This window comes from Haliotis rubra, unplaced genomic scaffold (assembly GCF_003918875.1).
Source record: "Haliotis rubra isolate DU_JTF1 unplaced genomic scaffold, ASM391887v1 Scf9, whole genome shotgun sequence".
In the NCBI taxonomy this organism is placed as follows: Eukaryota; Metazoa; Mollusca; class Gastropoda; order Lepetellida; family Haliotidae; genus Haliotis; species Haliotis rubra.
This window is the reverse complement of record NW_025767634.1, coordinates 3,227,924-3,243,653: the sequence shown is the minus strand read 5'-3', so window position 1 is coordinate 3,243,653 and position 15,730 is coordinate 3,227,924. Positions and strand designations below refer to the sequence as shown.

The 15,730-nt window shown below is 38.7% G+C and overlaps 1 protein-coding gene across 1 annotated transcript; it reads right to left on the bottom strand.

Annotated features, from left to right (window-relative positions):
• Nucleotides 1-245: 245 nt before the first annotated feature.
• Nucleotides 246-12,372, bottom strand: LOC124263900 (sodium-dependent multivitamin transporter-like). Its single transcript, XM_046698628.1, has 15 exons — nt 12,007-12,372; nt 11,225-11,290; nt 10,538-10,589; nt 9,499-9,566; nt 8,354-8,508; nt 7,334-7,471; nt 6,243-6,375; nt 5,794-5,882; nt 5,269-5,384; nt 3,892-3,959; nt 2,705-2,791; nt 2,196-2,416; nt 1,865-1,965; nt 1,542-1,648; nt 246-535 (listed from the first exon to the last, which is right to left on the bottom strand). The coding sequence occupies exons 1-15, from the start codon at nt 12,370-12,372 to the stop codon at nt 380-382; spliced, it is 1,923 nt and encodes a 640-aa protein (XP_046554584.1). The 3' UTR covers nt 246-379.
• Between the last annotated feature and the right edge of the window lie 3,358 nt (nt 12,373-15,730).

The window sequence follows — 15,730 nt, the reverse complement described above, 5'->3', positions numbered from 1 at the left end:
TCTTTCAATGACACATATCAGTTAGGAATTTCTTTTGAAACTAAATCGGTATCACTTAGATCAAAGGATGACATTTATCATGATTTATTTGTTCGTGCAGGTTATTACATTTTAACACATTTATAGAAATAGAAATACACTCGACATAATGTTAAGCTTTTCAGAAAATTCTTATAAGCACAAACTTGTACCTCATACAAGTATTATTTAATTTTATCAATTGAATTCCACCTTTAAAGCATTGTGATTTTTAGGTGATGAACAATCATGATATGATATGCGTCTCATTGGAATAACATTTTCAAGTGTGAAAGATTTTTGATTATATTTATAGCTAAGTCATAAATAACAGTGGTCGATGACGACAACACCCTAGGTACTATACAACATGAAATGGTCGAGGTGTCAGTTCATTCATTTCTAAGAAGGTGTCTAACAGCCCATGATCAACGACACAGTTGCAGTCACACTTGCGATGCTCATCCCAGCCTCTGCAGCAGCTGTGGTCCGAATATGTCTGTGAAGTGTCATGTGACTGAAACATAGACGATTCTGGGTGTAAATATATATTTCTAACTTACAGAAAATGGACTCGCAAGCAACAATATATGATTGTATTTGGACTAATGGCTTTAACGTTGTAATAGCCACAAATGTAGATTGAAACGTTCCATTCGTCAACTGAAAATAGTATTGCCTATTATGTCTACTTAAACAGAGCGATCTTAGCGCTAAGGCCGTCTTAAATCTATGTTAGAGTATGGGAGTTACGATCACGCAGCGCTAAGACCGTCTTATGTCTATGTTAGAGTATGGGAGTTACGATCACGCAGCGCTAAGACCGTCTTAAGTCTATGTTAGAGTATGGGAGTTACGATCACGCAGCGCTAAGACCGTCTTAAGTCTATGTTAGAGTATGGGAGTTACGATTACGCAGCGCTAAGACCGTCTTAAGTCTATGTTAGAGTATGGGAGTTACGATCACGCAGCGCTAAGACCGTCTTAAGTCTATGTTAGAGTATGGGAGTTACGATTACGCAGCGCTAAGACCGTCTTAAGTCTATGTTAGGGTATGGGAGTTACGATCACGCAGCGCTAAGACCGTCTTAAGTCTATGTTAGAGTATGGGAGTTACGATCACGCAGCGCTAAGACCGTCTTAAGTCTATGTTAGAGTATGGGAGTTACGATCACGCAGCGCTAAGATCGCTTTGTGCAAGTGGGTCCTGACCAGTAGACAAAGGGAGTTTTGACCTGTTTCTTGTGATGTATTTAAAAATAATATTCCCCTCCCCTTTAGACTGACGCTGGGGCAGTGGCGTACCGTAGTGGTTAAAGCGATTGCTCGTCACGCTGAAGACCCGGGTTCGATTCCCCACATGGGTACAATAATTGAAGCCCATTTCTGGTGTCCCCCGCCGTGATATTGCAAAAGTATTGCTAAAAGCGGCGTAAAACCTCCCACAAGACTGACGCTTGGTTACAGACAGATAATCTTAATATAAGGGTAATTTCATGTTATTTGAGATGTCAGACACATACTTGTCTATTTTGGAAATAGGCTCTGAGTTTTTCTGGAAGGCACGGGCAAAGGTAGTCAAACAGCGGGCAAATCAACTTTGGATTTAACTGCTGCTTAAAAAGAGGCTCTGGAAATAAAAACAAACACATGCACTTTATGTATCTTAACTCTAACTATTTACATATTTCAACAATAAAAACAAATATCACACGCATTCACTAAAAAACTGAGATCACTTCAATATACGATTACTGGATCAATTTTTAGCATTATTCGCTAATAAATATTGATGAATATATTTTCCATATTGTTCTTAAGATTTCAAGTTGCTGCCAGTACTTACTTGTGAGGTAGCTAACGATCAATCCAACGATGACTTCAACAATAACAGCAACAGGCATGTACCACATATACGACATGGAGTATAACCGAAGCAAGCCATTGCTGAAGAAGAGAATTTTTAAATAAAGATTTCAAGCTATTGATAAAAGTTTAATGATGACAGTTGTCAGTGTTAATTAGCAGGACATTAAAGTGTCCTGAGAAAGACCCACAGAGGATCATTGTAAAACACGACGTCTCATGTTTACATATTACTCATAATGGACTTCCAGTCGAGTTGGGGCGATGTTGTCACACTCATTTGGCAGGGTTAAGTACTGATGCATACCTACCTATTATCTACAGTATCGAGTTCTGTGGCACTTGAAGCATTCACTGTGGTAGGCATTGGAGTTGTACTGAACATATCTGCTTCAGCCGGGGTTGTGACGTTCCAGTTGCAGCCGTCAGTGTACACACTGGAGACAGGGGTGTACGCCGCGCGTGTAATGAACGCTCCCATCCCTATCCACGTCATTATTATCAGTGACGTCACAGACCCTACAAATGCCCCCTACAATGTCCAAAAAAACCCGAAATGGTTGACAATGAAAACCATTTATTTCTGTATGTGTTAAGGAAGCTCATTTTCCGTTTTCATCGCAACGCATATTCACACGTTTTAACGTGATATTTATAAAAAAGGAATTTTATGTAATTGTAATTAATTACATATGTGTGATGAAACTGTCTTTATAAATTTGAAAGGAGAAAGAAAATGAAAATAAACCTGCAATATACATAAATCAAGAAGACTCTTTAACTCGAACTTTGATAAGAACTGTCTAAGTCGACTGCTTACCATTTTATTGGCGGACGGAAAAAACATGCCAAGAATGAAGAGGCCAAACAGCGGCCCATTAGTTATACTTCCTATGGCGTAGGTGGCCTGAAATGAGATTGGGTACTTTTTAAATAAAAAAATAAAAACACTTAAAATGTTATCTTTATTCTAAGATGTCTAGCGGTTAGAACAATCGAAAAAAAATTACATTATCAGACAATAAAGGTATAGTATTTTGATGACGTAACAATTGAATGACGTTATCCCGTCAATGCGCCATTCTAGTGTGCCCCCTCGTAATCGAACCATTTTACATTACGTCGCAATGTAAGCGACGTCACGATGCTAACATCACTGGTGGAAACATTACGTTTATGTTTTACGACGGTTAAAATGTGTCATTTCGACAAGTTTTCAGCGACACGGTAACGTTCGTAATGTTTACATTCCCACAATGCAATCGTGGAATGTGGCTTGACTACTCAGCTTCATCTGGATGTACTGATCTAAACTTACGTTGGCAGTAGAAATGCAACGTTCATATTGCCCCATATGGTTTACGTTAATGACAGATGTAATTAAAATAATTCAGAGAAGATATTTAATCCGAACGTAAACCGTCATCAAACTGTTATCATTTGTTTTTTTCTGGTGACGTTTCTCTTAACGTAGGGGCCAGACGCATCAATAGAACAGCGCGCCAGTTAGCCCTGTGCGAGGATTCTTAATTTAGGTCACCGACACCGTCGTTTGTTTTCTGCCTTAAATTAATCGTAATTATCTTTAGAAAGTATTAAATTTGGCATCTTAGAAAGCGTAAGCGCAAGCGTCCTCGTGCTTTAACTATAATAGTTCAGACTATACATGGTGGTAGAGCGAAGTGTATTTCTTAAGTATGAGAAAGTCGGATGAAAGTGCATGTCTGTATTGATGTGGCGCACACCCATAACATCCGGGTTAGAATTGGTCTTCAGTAACCCATGCTGTCGCAAGATCCGACTAACGGGATCGGGTGGTCAGGCTCTCTGACGTTGTTGGCATGTCATCGTAACCCAATTGCATAGATCGATACTCATGATGTTGATCACTGGATTGTCTGGTCCAGACCCGATTATTTACAGACCACCTCCATATAGCTGAAATATTGCCGAGTGTGGTGTTAAACAACAAACAAACAAACAAACAAGCAAATGATTGTCACAAACCTGTAAGACAGAACCTAGGCGGGATACGACAAACGTCAAACCAATTGATCCAAAACCACACCCAAGCACTGAAATGGAGGCAAAATATAAAATTCCTTTACCAAAATGTGTGCGGAATTAAGAATATATCAGCGTCTGTTAGCTGACTGCGGAGTAAAACAACAAATAAATTCTTAGTTTGAAGTGTACGTAATTTTAACGATCTGATCGGCTCACTTGCTGATCAGGTGATCAGTTCATTTGGCAAGAGTCTTCAAAAAGTGACGTTTACAAACTACAAGTATGCACATGTTTTGTTTACACGACTTTTGACCGGAACTATGTTTCATGGTGAATCCTCGAGTGGAACAACTCTCTGTTGTCTTCCACGATCACCACGGTCGTGAGGATCGACAATGTCGGACAATAAATTGACGTTCCTTTTTCACACAACTTTTCATTAAAATGCTTATTTACACATTCGCAACCAAGCAATGTACGTCCAGTCCCAGTTCCAATCAGGTGTCACGAGGTATGTAGCATTCAATATGTAAAATCCAAGACCCAATTAATCTGGCAATAGGTGTAGTGAGAGGCGATGACTTCGTCCTAGTCTCCATTTTGAATGTTTTTCGCACAGACGTATTCATGCGCAAAGTGTCCCATATATATGCTAATGCATACAACAATGGTCTAACAAGCAATGTATGTTAACTTAGAGTAATTTATCATGTTATATTAATACATTTCACTCGCGTTGAAATTTAGTCAGGCTTGTATTTGTTAATGGAAGTAGAACTACTTTGTTTTGCGTAAGTGTGAAGAATATACCCGTTACATTGGGTCACAGCATTAAGTGAGTGAATGAGTTCAGTTTCACGCAGCAATATTCCAGCAATATCACAGCAGGGGGCACCAGAAACGGGCTTCGCTCATTGTACCCTCGTGGGGAATCAAACCCGGGTCTTCGACGTCACGAGCCAACGTTTTAACCACTAACCCCACCCACCGCCCCGTCATTGCATTCAAATGCCTTTCAATGTAACCGGTCACAGAAATCGTCTTAAATGAGTGCCACGGTCAAATTGGCACCCTTTAAACTTCAAAATTCGAATTTGTAAGAAATTGTGGCGGTTTACTGGAGTATAATCGGGTTGAAATATTCTTTTACTTGCCCGGTTCAGAGCGTTCATACTCCAGTAAAACGCCACAATAGTAATTTCTTAATCAAGCACACTAACACAAACGGGCATTAAGACATGTATTAAACCTGTACTGAGATAATTCGAGAGTTGCATTATTGTACTTTTTAACTGTTTTCTACGTTTGTTTTCATTACGCGCTTAAATCGATATGTAATGTGTGTTGATTAACGATTATCCCAATGGCGCGACCTACCCACAAGTTTGGACATGATTGTAAGGTATCTGTCGCTGATCCGGCCACAGCAACATGGCTGAATTAAGTCACGTGGTATGACAGCTCCCAGGGCGTTCAAAGCAGAGGAAAGTGAGCTGTTAAAGGGAAGAAGATTATAAAACATTATTCACGTCAGCAACATGTTCCGTTCCACCGTTAACACGCGGCACCCATAAAACTTTTATTTGTTAAAACACGCCAGAACAGAGGTGTGAAAATGCCATATAAAGATTATATAACGGGATATATCACTTGACGGAACACGGGAAGAAATTCCTGTTAACGTCAGTCCAAACGTGTCTGAAGTGAACATATAATAAGCACGAGCTTATGGTATATTGCACGACATGAAAGGTGGATTCCAAACAATCCCTCCCTTAATCTCGTAAAGTTTATTACAGAATATGACTTCCTTTTCATCTTTTATGTTCTGATCCACATGACATTTTGGGTTTAGATGATTTACAAGTCTAGCGGATAGACTTGGTGTTGACAAACACGTACCTCAAACTACCACTGAAGATGCAGGAGATAAATATACCAGGGACGCCAGGGAGGTGACCCAGGATGTCCATTATGTACAGTGGCAGGATCTGAAGGTGGACCAGAAGTCCATTAAAGACATACACATATGACAAGGAAATGTTTTTATGATGTTGCTAAAACTTGTGTGCTATCGAAATGTGTCAGGTTTAGATATGGGATTAATGAGTTTCCTTAGAAAAGTTTTCTGGAATACTTAACAAATAATAAATCCCCAAACCACTGATTGCAACCAATGCGGCCCCAGTATAAATGTATGGAATTCACCATTGTATAGGACACTACGGACAAGAACAAACTGAGCGAATATGTTGGCCGCTCATAACATTACTCCAGTCATGTATCGGCCAAGGACCTTCCCCAACGCCTTTACCATGACGCTTTGAACCGCTCCTATAATAAATACTTGCCTGATCAGTCCTTGATATGAGGTTATTGAAACCAACGGGATGGCAGTCTTTGTAGAAGGCAAACATGATCACACCCATCAAACAACATATGGACATGATCATAAACAGGAATGGTGCACAAATCAACATGGACCTGAAATAAGATCTCCATGTATTATTATCATCATTAATAAACAATCTTCCATTATCAATGCCACTATGCACCGTCAGATGGACACGGATTGACACTGATTGACATCTATTGACACCTATTGACTAGGATGGGCGTGCAAGAACATGAATGAATATAGATGCAAAAAACAACAAACAGAAACAACAACCCAGGGACGGTTTTGTTAACAGTCACTGAATAAACAACAGGTACACTTACAGTTTTTCAGTAAACAAGTACACTTACAGTGTTTCAGTAAACAGGTACACTTACAGTCTTTCAGTAAACAAGTACACTTACAGTCTTCAGTAAACAGGTACACTTACAGTCTTCCAGTAAACAAGTACACTTACAATTTTGCTGTAAACAAATAAACTTACAATTTTGCTGTAAACACGTAAACTTACAACATTTTTCTCTAAACAAGTAAAGTTACAGCTTTGCTGTAAACACGTAAACTTACAACTTTTTTCTCTAAACGAGTAAAGTTACAGTTTTGCTGTAAACACGTAAACTTACAACATTTTTCTCTAAACAAGTAAAGTTACAGTTTTGCTGTAAACACGTAAACTTACAACATTTTACTCTGAACAAGTAAAGTTACAGTTTTGCTGTAAACACGTAAACTTACAACATCTTTCTCTAAACAAGTAAAGTTACAGCTTTGCTGTAAACACGTAAACTTACAACATCTTTCTCTAAACAAGTACACTTACAGTTTTGCTGTAAACACGTAAACTTACAACATTTTTCTCTAAACAAGTAAAGTTACAGTTTTGCTGTAAACACGTAAACTTACAACATTTTTCTCTAAACAAGTACACTTACAGTTTTGCTGTAAACACGTAAACTTACAACATGTTTCTCTAAACAAGTACACTTACAGTTTTGCTGTAAACACATAAACTTACAGTTTTTTTCCCTGAACAAGTACACTTACAGTTTTGCTGTCTTTACAGAGGGGCATGACATGGTACGTTGAATTTGAACTTGGTCTGCGAACAGGCTTATCCAGATGAAGCCTCCGCCCAGCACTAGAGACCAGAATGAATGGCGAGTAGAAGGGTCAAGGTTGAAGCTGTAGAAGATGATGGCAAAACATCAGAAAGGGTGCGCCGGCCATTTTTTCATTCAAACATACTTTCCACAGCACATGCTTAAAATTGCGTACAAGTCTTACATCTTAGGACAACTAAATTATACTGAGTCGACAATTTCTGTGTCAGTCATGATATTAATAGAACTTGTTCAAATTTTCACACCTATTATCTATATCATACTCAGGCATGGTTCAAGTGTTGCCTGAATTAATATAGGTTACACACAACTATCATTGAAAACGTTTCGGATGATAACCTAAGCCTTTAACTTGAAAGGTGGTTAACTTGAATTCCGCTCTGAAGACCTCTAACAGCTAGGAACGAACCCCAAAGGCAACACATATTGTTCCGAACACCCATAAATGGTTTGTCCGGGACAGATTCAATATACAACATACACAAGAGATATAGAAGGAAGCAGAGCGTAACCCACCCCCACCCCCACCCCCACCCACTCCGAATGAAAATGAATAAAAAAAAAAAAAAATAAGATATAAAGCCAACAATAATAAAAGCCCCCAAACTAAACAAAACGAAAATGAAACAACAAATAGAATTCAGGAAAGACAAGCAGCAAACTCATAGCCCCCGCCCCCCTCCACACTCACATCCAAAGTAAAAAAAGGTTATGCACAAAACAATAAAACCCAACAACACAAGGCAAGTAAACAGACCTACTGTCAAACAGACAGACAAACAAATAACACCACAACCAGAACAAATAAATAACACCCGCTACAAAAAGCTACAAAACAAAATAGAAGGAAAAGCCAAAGAAATACATATGGATTACGTAATACAGCAGTGAATTAAAGATATACAGTAAACATATATTATACAACATAATGGTGATTATATACTCTGTTAGATAAATCCTAGAGCGCTCATCAGCTACCCTCCATGCCTCGAAAATGCCCCCTACGGCGTTTGATCCTTGGACCAATGCACCTGTCAGACCTCCCACGATAATCACAGACTGGAACGTGTCCGTCCATAAGACTGCCTTCATCCCACCCTAGAACAAAAACAAGTTAATAATGACAGTTACTGTTAGACTAACAGTACATATCGACCTATATATCCAACAGGGTCAAACAAAAACGTAAACAAGCCCTAAAAACGTTTCTATCAATCAGCCGAAACCTGTCACGTGATTACCATCAGCCGCTACCTTCTCGACCGTTATACCCATCAACGAAAAAACAGGGCTACTGCCTCCTATGAAAGCACCCCGAAATACGTTTCCATCATGTTACTTCCGTGTCATGATGAGAGGGCAAAAAGCGTGCCATTAACCTCAACACGTTGATATTTATGTCTGTACTTGTAAACTACGCTACCGCTCACAAGTTAGTACCTCTATTATCGGAAAATTTTAAATCACTGTGAAATAGTGTTGATACCTGGTGATCGTATCCCCATTGCTAAGATCGATGTTCATCATGTTGATCACTGGATGTTTTGCTCCAAACTCGAGTATTTACAGACTGCCGCCATATAACTGAAATATTGCTGAGTGTGACGTTAAACATCAAACAAACAAATCCATGGTGAACTAGTAAGTTAAAATTAAACGTCTCATATATTTCAGCCATATGGCGACTGGTGATCAGTAGATCAAATGAATACAATACGATAATGTTTTACTTCGAGTTTTCCACTTCAAAGGCACATAACTGAAATGCTGTTCAAAGCGGCGTTAAACCACACGTACCCTGTTATTTCATTTCCCTAACATGTTATTTAGGACTGTAGATGTATGCCTAGACTAAGGCTTAGTCTCTGAATATATATAATTTGGATAGTAACAAACAAGCCCATTTATATTGAAAAGGAGCCCTAGGGAGACCAGAGATTCAGAACCTGAGGAAATCTAGACTTGCTTTATTTAGGGCTTTAGCACTGCAGAGAGGGCTAGGCAGTAGGGAAAATAATGTTGTTCAGGGACTGTGAGACAGACTAATGTATGCCTTATATCCCTCCAAAGTACTTGGCTATCACTTACTATTGTTGTGTAGACAGTCACAACCGTCCCTACGGCCGCTACAGAACCCCATAAGCTGAATTCAGTTGCTGTTAGGGATAAAGAAAATAAGTATTCGTCTTACAGAAGGATCAACACACCAGTGCACTACGCGAAAAATATACTCATGCCAATAATGGTTGTCACCCCCTCCCCATCCCAACCCCACACACACCTCACAGCCCCAACCCAACCCCACACCCCCCTCTCCAATGAAAAAGATTGAAGGGGTTGACAACCATTATTGGCATGAGTATATTATTCATTCTTGTAACAATGCTCTTCCATCAGTCCAATTCAACATTAAACATTCAAAATCGCAACCCGCATCCATCTTCGGTCGTGTTTTTGACCTTCACTTGCATAGTTTCGGCGTCTCTTTTCACGCTCGTTCGCAATTCAGTGGATAAATCCAGTATTTAGGTGCATACTTTCTTTCGCTCGGCAATCTAACGTTTTCTTGTAGATATTGAACATTTACACCCTTCATGAAATTTGACGTGATCCTCACCCGTTTAATATACTTTGTTATCAGAATATAATATTAACGGTTAAGGTCTATACGTTATGAATATGCGAATACACAACGCCATACATGAATATATTTTTTTAAATGTTTCCTAATAAGCATTTACCACGATTCTTCCCATTTATTAAAGAACGACAAACACCTTTGGAATGTACTTCCAATGTTTCTCAAATAGTAAACATCTACGAACACGTTTTGCATTTCTCTGTATGCATGTCTACCATAACCTGACTAAATTATTACCAAGTAACCGCCAGGGACAGGGACATAACAGTATCACCTTGTACCGAAAACCGTTACGTTTCTCTACACGCAGTTCATCATTTGAAATGAGGAAACCTACGAAGTTGACGTTGACAGTCACGAAACTGTCATGAAATACTGCACACTTACTATTTTATTCTGACTGAAAGTTTTATTGTTGATATACACGACTGCAGTAAAGTTGAACTGTAAATTCCACTTCGTGGCATACGTGTCTAATGTTATTACCTGCGCTGAGTGCAAGAGATGGGACGTACAAGACAAAGGAGATGTACAGCAACTGAAAATAAAACACATAGTTGGATAGAAGTGGAGTTTAAATGTATTTCGTGAGAGAAAATTAAGTTATAGTCGCTGCTGACGAACTTATATAATGAAAACAGGGGAACACACCGGCAGAGTGTTGCATCTCAAATCTGTATTAATATTTGCCATGCGAAGAACAACTCTAAAATGATGTTGCATTATTGCCACTCTCAGCGAGAAGAGTTGAAAAAACATTGCATTATCTAAGAAATATTTACTAAAAGCACACTTCGTTGAACGATTCGAACGATATCAAAAGCATTGACCTATATAGTCACTATCAAATAGCGATGACACCAGTTAAAAGTGAGCCTGCATTGTGTCTCCATTGTAACAGGTCACAAACACATGCAAGAGCCAGGCAATGTTTCACCACTTAAAAATACTGAGAAGATATGGTACAGGAAAAAACCCCAGGGAATTACATTGGGCACATTTGTTTTAAATCAAAATTTGGAAATAACCTTCAGACCTTTACCATTACCACATATGTTCCAATTATATGTTTAAGAATGTTACATCTAACTCGAATTCTGTATTCTCTGAGATTCAGGTAGTCTTTTGTTTGCCACGGTTCTGCACGTGTACGCTAAACCGAGAACAACCTACCACTTTGATGACGAATAGAGTCGACCCTAGTACCCGCACTTCCGTTCCAAACCTCATCTCGAGATACTGAAAAACGTGATTTTATAAACAAAATGGCGTCACGACAATGTGGTTCATCCCCAACAAATACATTTAGACCAAATAATTGACGTTAACTGGTTGCATGAGAAGGCAAACAAAAATTCTAAAAACTTATAATAAGTGTCATCTACCCGAAGTTTCTCCTCCACAGCTTTGACATTCATATAGTTTTTCTCCTCTCAATTCTTAAGGGATTTGTTAAACTGCATGGACTCATTCTAACGAAATTCTTTAAATCCTGGGAGTGCAATTTCATTGAAAAACATTTATATTGCATAAGAAGAACAACAGAAACATCTTCATAGGGTTTCAGAGTAGATGACTGTAAAATATTTGAGTAAGTTTGGTTCTACGCCACTTCTAGCAATATTCCAGCAATAACACGGCGAGGGACACCAGACAACGGCTTCACACATTGTACCCATGTGGGGAATCGAATCGGGACCTTGGCGTGACGAGCGAACGCTGTAACCACTGGACTACCCCATTGTCCCTACATATTACACCTGTGACAGACTGATGCAAGACATTTTGCTTAACTGCTTCGATAAACAATATATATTACACAAAATTGGTAAAAGTGGATAAAACTTCCTTCTTCCGTGGTCATGCCCTCGCTATATGACACAATGAAGTTGTAATATATAATAATATCAACACCATGCATAACAAAAGTAATAATTCAGACACAATGGTCTTACCTCATAGATGCTTGTGACGTTCAGGTTGTAAAAGAAGGGAACAAAGACTATAGATGAAATGACGAGGCCGATCATGGCGGAGATACACAACCACCAAATCATAGTGTTATAATTATATACTTCCGCAGGCATTCCCAACAACGTTGTTGCCGAGAAAGATGTAACAAGAATTGACAACGACACGGGCACGACATTCATTTTCCGCCCACCCAATAGATAGTCCTTGCTGTTCACGTTATGTTTGTCTTTAAAAGCGTAAAATACACCAATACCTGTTGAAACAGCTAACAACGAACCGAAAAAGACATAGTCGACGTTTCCAAAGGTTTTCTTAACACCCGTGTAGATGCTGTACTCCCCATCCATCGTCGATGCTTGTGTGTTGGTGCGTCGGCTCTGCCGCTGTACCATTAATAAATACACACAGTCTGTCACGTGCCCCGGCGGAGACCGGATTGTGTGAACTCGCAGATTCCAGATTTATATTCTGTTCTCGCCGGACACCACTTCACAGGGATATCAATCAAAACACAGCTTCACGGTTCAGGTCTTAAGGTGTATATCTTTGACAGATTTATCACAGCTATTTGTACAGACTATCTGTTCATCTGGTCACAGGAGCTCGAGTATTCGACCTGACACACGTTTCATAATTGCCACATACAGATCATGTGGAATTGTCAAACAAACAGTAAATGAAATCAAATTTTAAATTGTTGTTAAATCTGTAAAATTCATGACTTTTACTTATTATATTAAAAATCTCTAAAGTGTGAAAACTCGTCGTTGACACATTTTGAGCTTGTAGTCCCTGACCTGAATACAATTTTACTTAAATTTACGTAACACCTTCGCCCCTCTGGACCAGAGTAAGTAGGCAATTCGGGACAGCGTTACTGCTTTCCAACTTGACGTTATTTTCAAAAGTGAGTGAGTGAAAATAAATCGAGTCTGGACTAGACAATCCAGTCATCAACAGCATGAGCATCGATCTACGCAATTGGGATACGATGACATGTGTCAACCAAGTCAGCGAGTCTGACCACCCGATCCCGTTAGTCGACTCTTACAACAAGCATGGATTACTGAAGATCAATTCTAATTCTTATTTTCAATAAGTGAACTGAAATGATTAGCATAAAATGTCGCTACTAGTATTCTTTTATGAGTCTTGCTACACCACTGAGAGACGTGGGGTGTACGGACTACTATTTGACACCTTTTTATGCAAGATGTTGATGTGTTTTTTGCCTGATAAATTTACATTTGTAGTACCTGAAGCCATCAGTTTTACATTACATAAAAGTCCGTTTATATCGAACAAGCTTGACGGATATAACGAACTCTTTTTTCCCGGTAATTTGATGCATTTTTTTACAAACAAATTATTTCATATATCTAACTTCTCATAACGAATTATTTTTATAACAAACTAAAATAAGTGGTCGATTTGAGTTCGTTACAACCGAAGTTTACTGTATATATCTCATGGTGAGGTAGGTCGTCTTCAGGATTATTGGTCGTGGTACGATTCCCTACATGGGTACATTGTGTGAAGCCCATTTCTGGTGTCCCCCGTCGTGATATTGCTGGAATATTGCTAAATGCGGCGTAAAACCATACCCACTCACCATTGCTCGTGTACAGAGAAATGTAGGCACGTGTGTGCGAGAATGCTGGTATGCTGAAGTATTAACATTGATGCAATTACTGAGACTCTCCGCACCGACGAATGCCATTGATTCATCCGGTCAATGCCGAGGTGAAGGCAAGGCAACAACAAGTACCACTTTATAACTTTGGTCTGACATGGAGACATGTGTCAATGTATGTAAAAGGTTGCAGAAATAATGTTTACATCGGGGTGTTCAGAATATATTCCTAGAATTTACATGACTTCATATTGGAGGTTGGACAATTTCCTTTGATAAGAAGACCTTAAACTCAAATCCTATTGAATCTGAAAAATGACCACGTTAGTCATATGTCTCCGGGTATAATCTACACATCTTTTAAAATATCAGTTTGGTTTCCTCATGGCAATGTCATCCATATGAATTTATGTTTAATATAACCCGTTCACGTTTTTTAAAAAAACACAGGAAGTTTCTTCTCATAAATCCTATGAAAACTGTACATTGTTTCACAATGAAGGACGATTCTTACACCATTTTATTGGCGAGACACTGTCTGTTACATAAATATGATGAAAGAGAATGTCACTAGGAATAAATATTAATTTTTGCCATTTTACAAAAAAAGAGTGCTGTGTCGGCATCAAGAATTTACATAACGTCTACCTACATGTATGAATACATTTTGTATGAATAATTCTGCAAACTGTCTTCTGATATTCACTACAGTACATTTGTGTAGTGCGCATGCACTACTTTTAGTACATTTACTACTTGATACGAATCCCTTTCTATTCATTTCAGTGATGTGTTTTAGCATCGATTCATTATTACAACTGTTAAGTCAATCGTTTAAGTAATGTCATAGTGTGGCGGCTACACGAACCGGTTCCATAAGAACATGACAAGCCATGCATGAGTGAGTGAGTGAGTGAGTTAATATTTAACGTCACATCGGCAATATTTCAGCCATATCGTGACGAGAACATTTGATATTGAAATGAAATATATGTATATTATAAAAAACCTGCCGACGAAGGACAGTAAAACAACTAGAATATCACAGATATGTATGTAAAACTAGTAATTAACAAGCCCTGCATGAACCTACATTCGTCTGGGTAACATTTATTAGCACATAATTAGCCCTTCTTGTTCACTTACAAATTGAGTTCTTCCCAGTAAAGAATTGTAGTCATATATCGGATTTATAGTTACTCCAGTTGATTTAAGTTTCCTTCTTGTTGTACGTTGTTCACGATTCAAGTCCTTGATTCAGTGTTCCAAGCAGCCAATCTGTCTTCTCCTTCATCGCGTGCTTATCATTGGTAGAAAGAGTGAGTGGGTGAGTTTAGTTTTACGCCGCTTTTATCAATATACCAGCAATATCACGACTGGGGACACAATAAATGGGCTTCACACATTGTACCCACATGAGTAGAAAGAACAGAGGCGGTGGGGTAGCCTAGTGGTTAAAGCATTCGCTTATCACACCGAAGACTCGGGTTCGATTCCCCACATGGGTACAATGAGTGAACCCATTTGTGGTGTCACTCGTCATGATATTGCTGAAATATTGCTAAATGCGGCGTAAAAGTATACTTACTCACTAATACAGTTAAACGAATCATATCCATGACATATCAACTGTGAAAAGTTCACGTATAAATAGCTGAAAGGAACCAGGGCCCTTATTCTCGAAACGTTCATAGCTCTAAGAATTCTGAACTTTGATCGTAGCCAATGTGTTAAGAATGGGCTTAAGAATTTCGTAGGGATACGAACGTTTCGAGAATAGCTAGCCAGGTTCATTTTCAGAAATACATTAAAGAAACTATCCGTCAAGATGTAATGGTGAAACCTACCAGTTTCACAAATGTCTATATTCGTTTTTCCTAGTGCAGTCAATGACTTTGAATTCAAACTGTTTACATATGCCAACTGAAAATTATGTAATCATCGTCATGATCTAAACATGTTTAAACCGATTTTAATCTTCAAATATTTTTGTCAGTTTTACCAAGGATTTGGCATTGTTCAGCTGGTTTTGCGTTGATTACAATTAGACAGAAACAATAGGGTTTTCAATT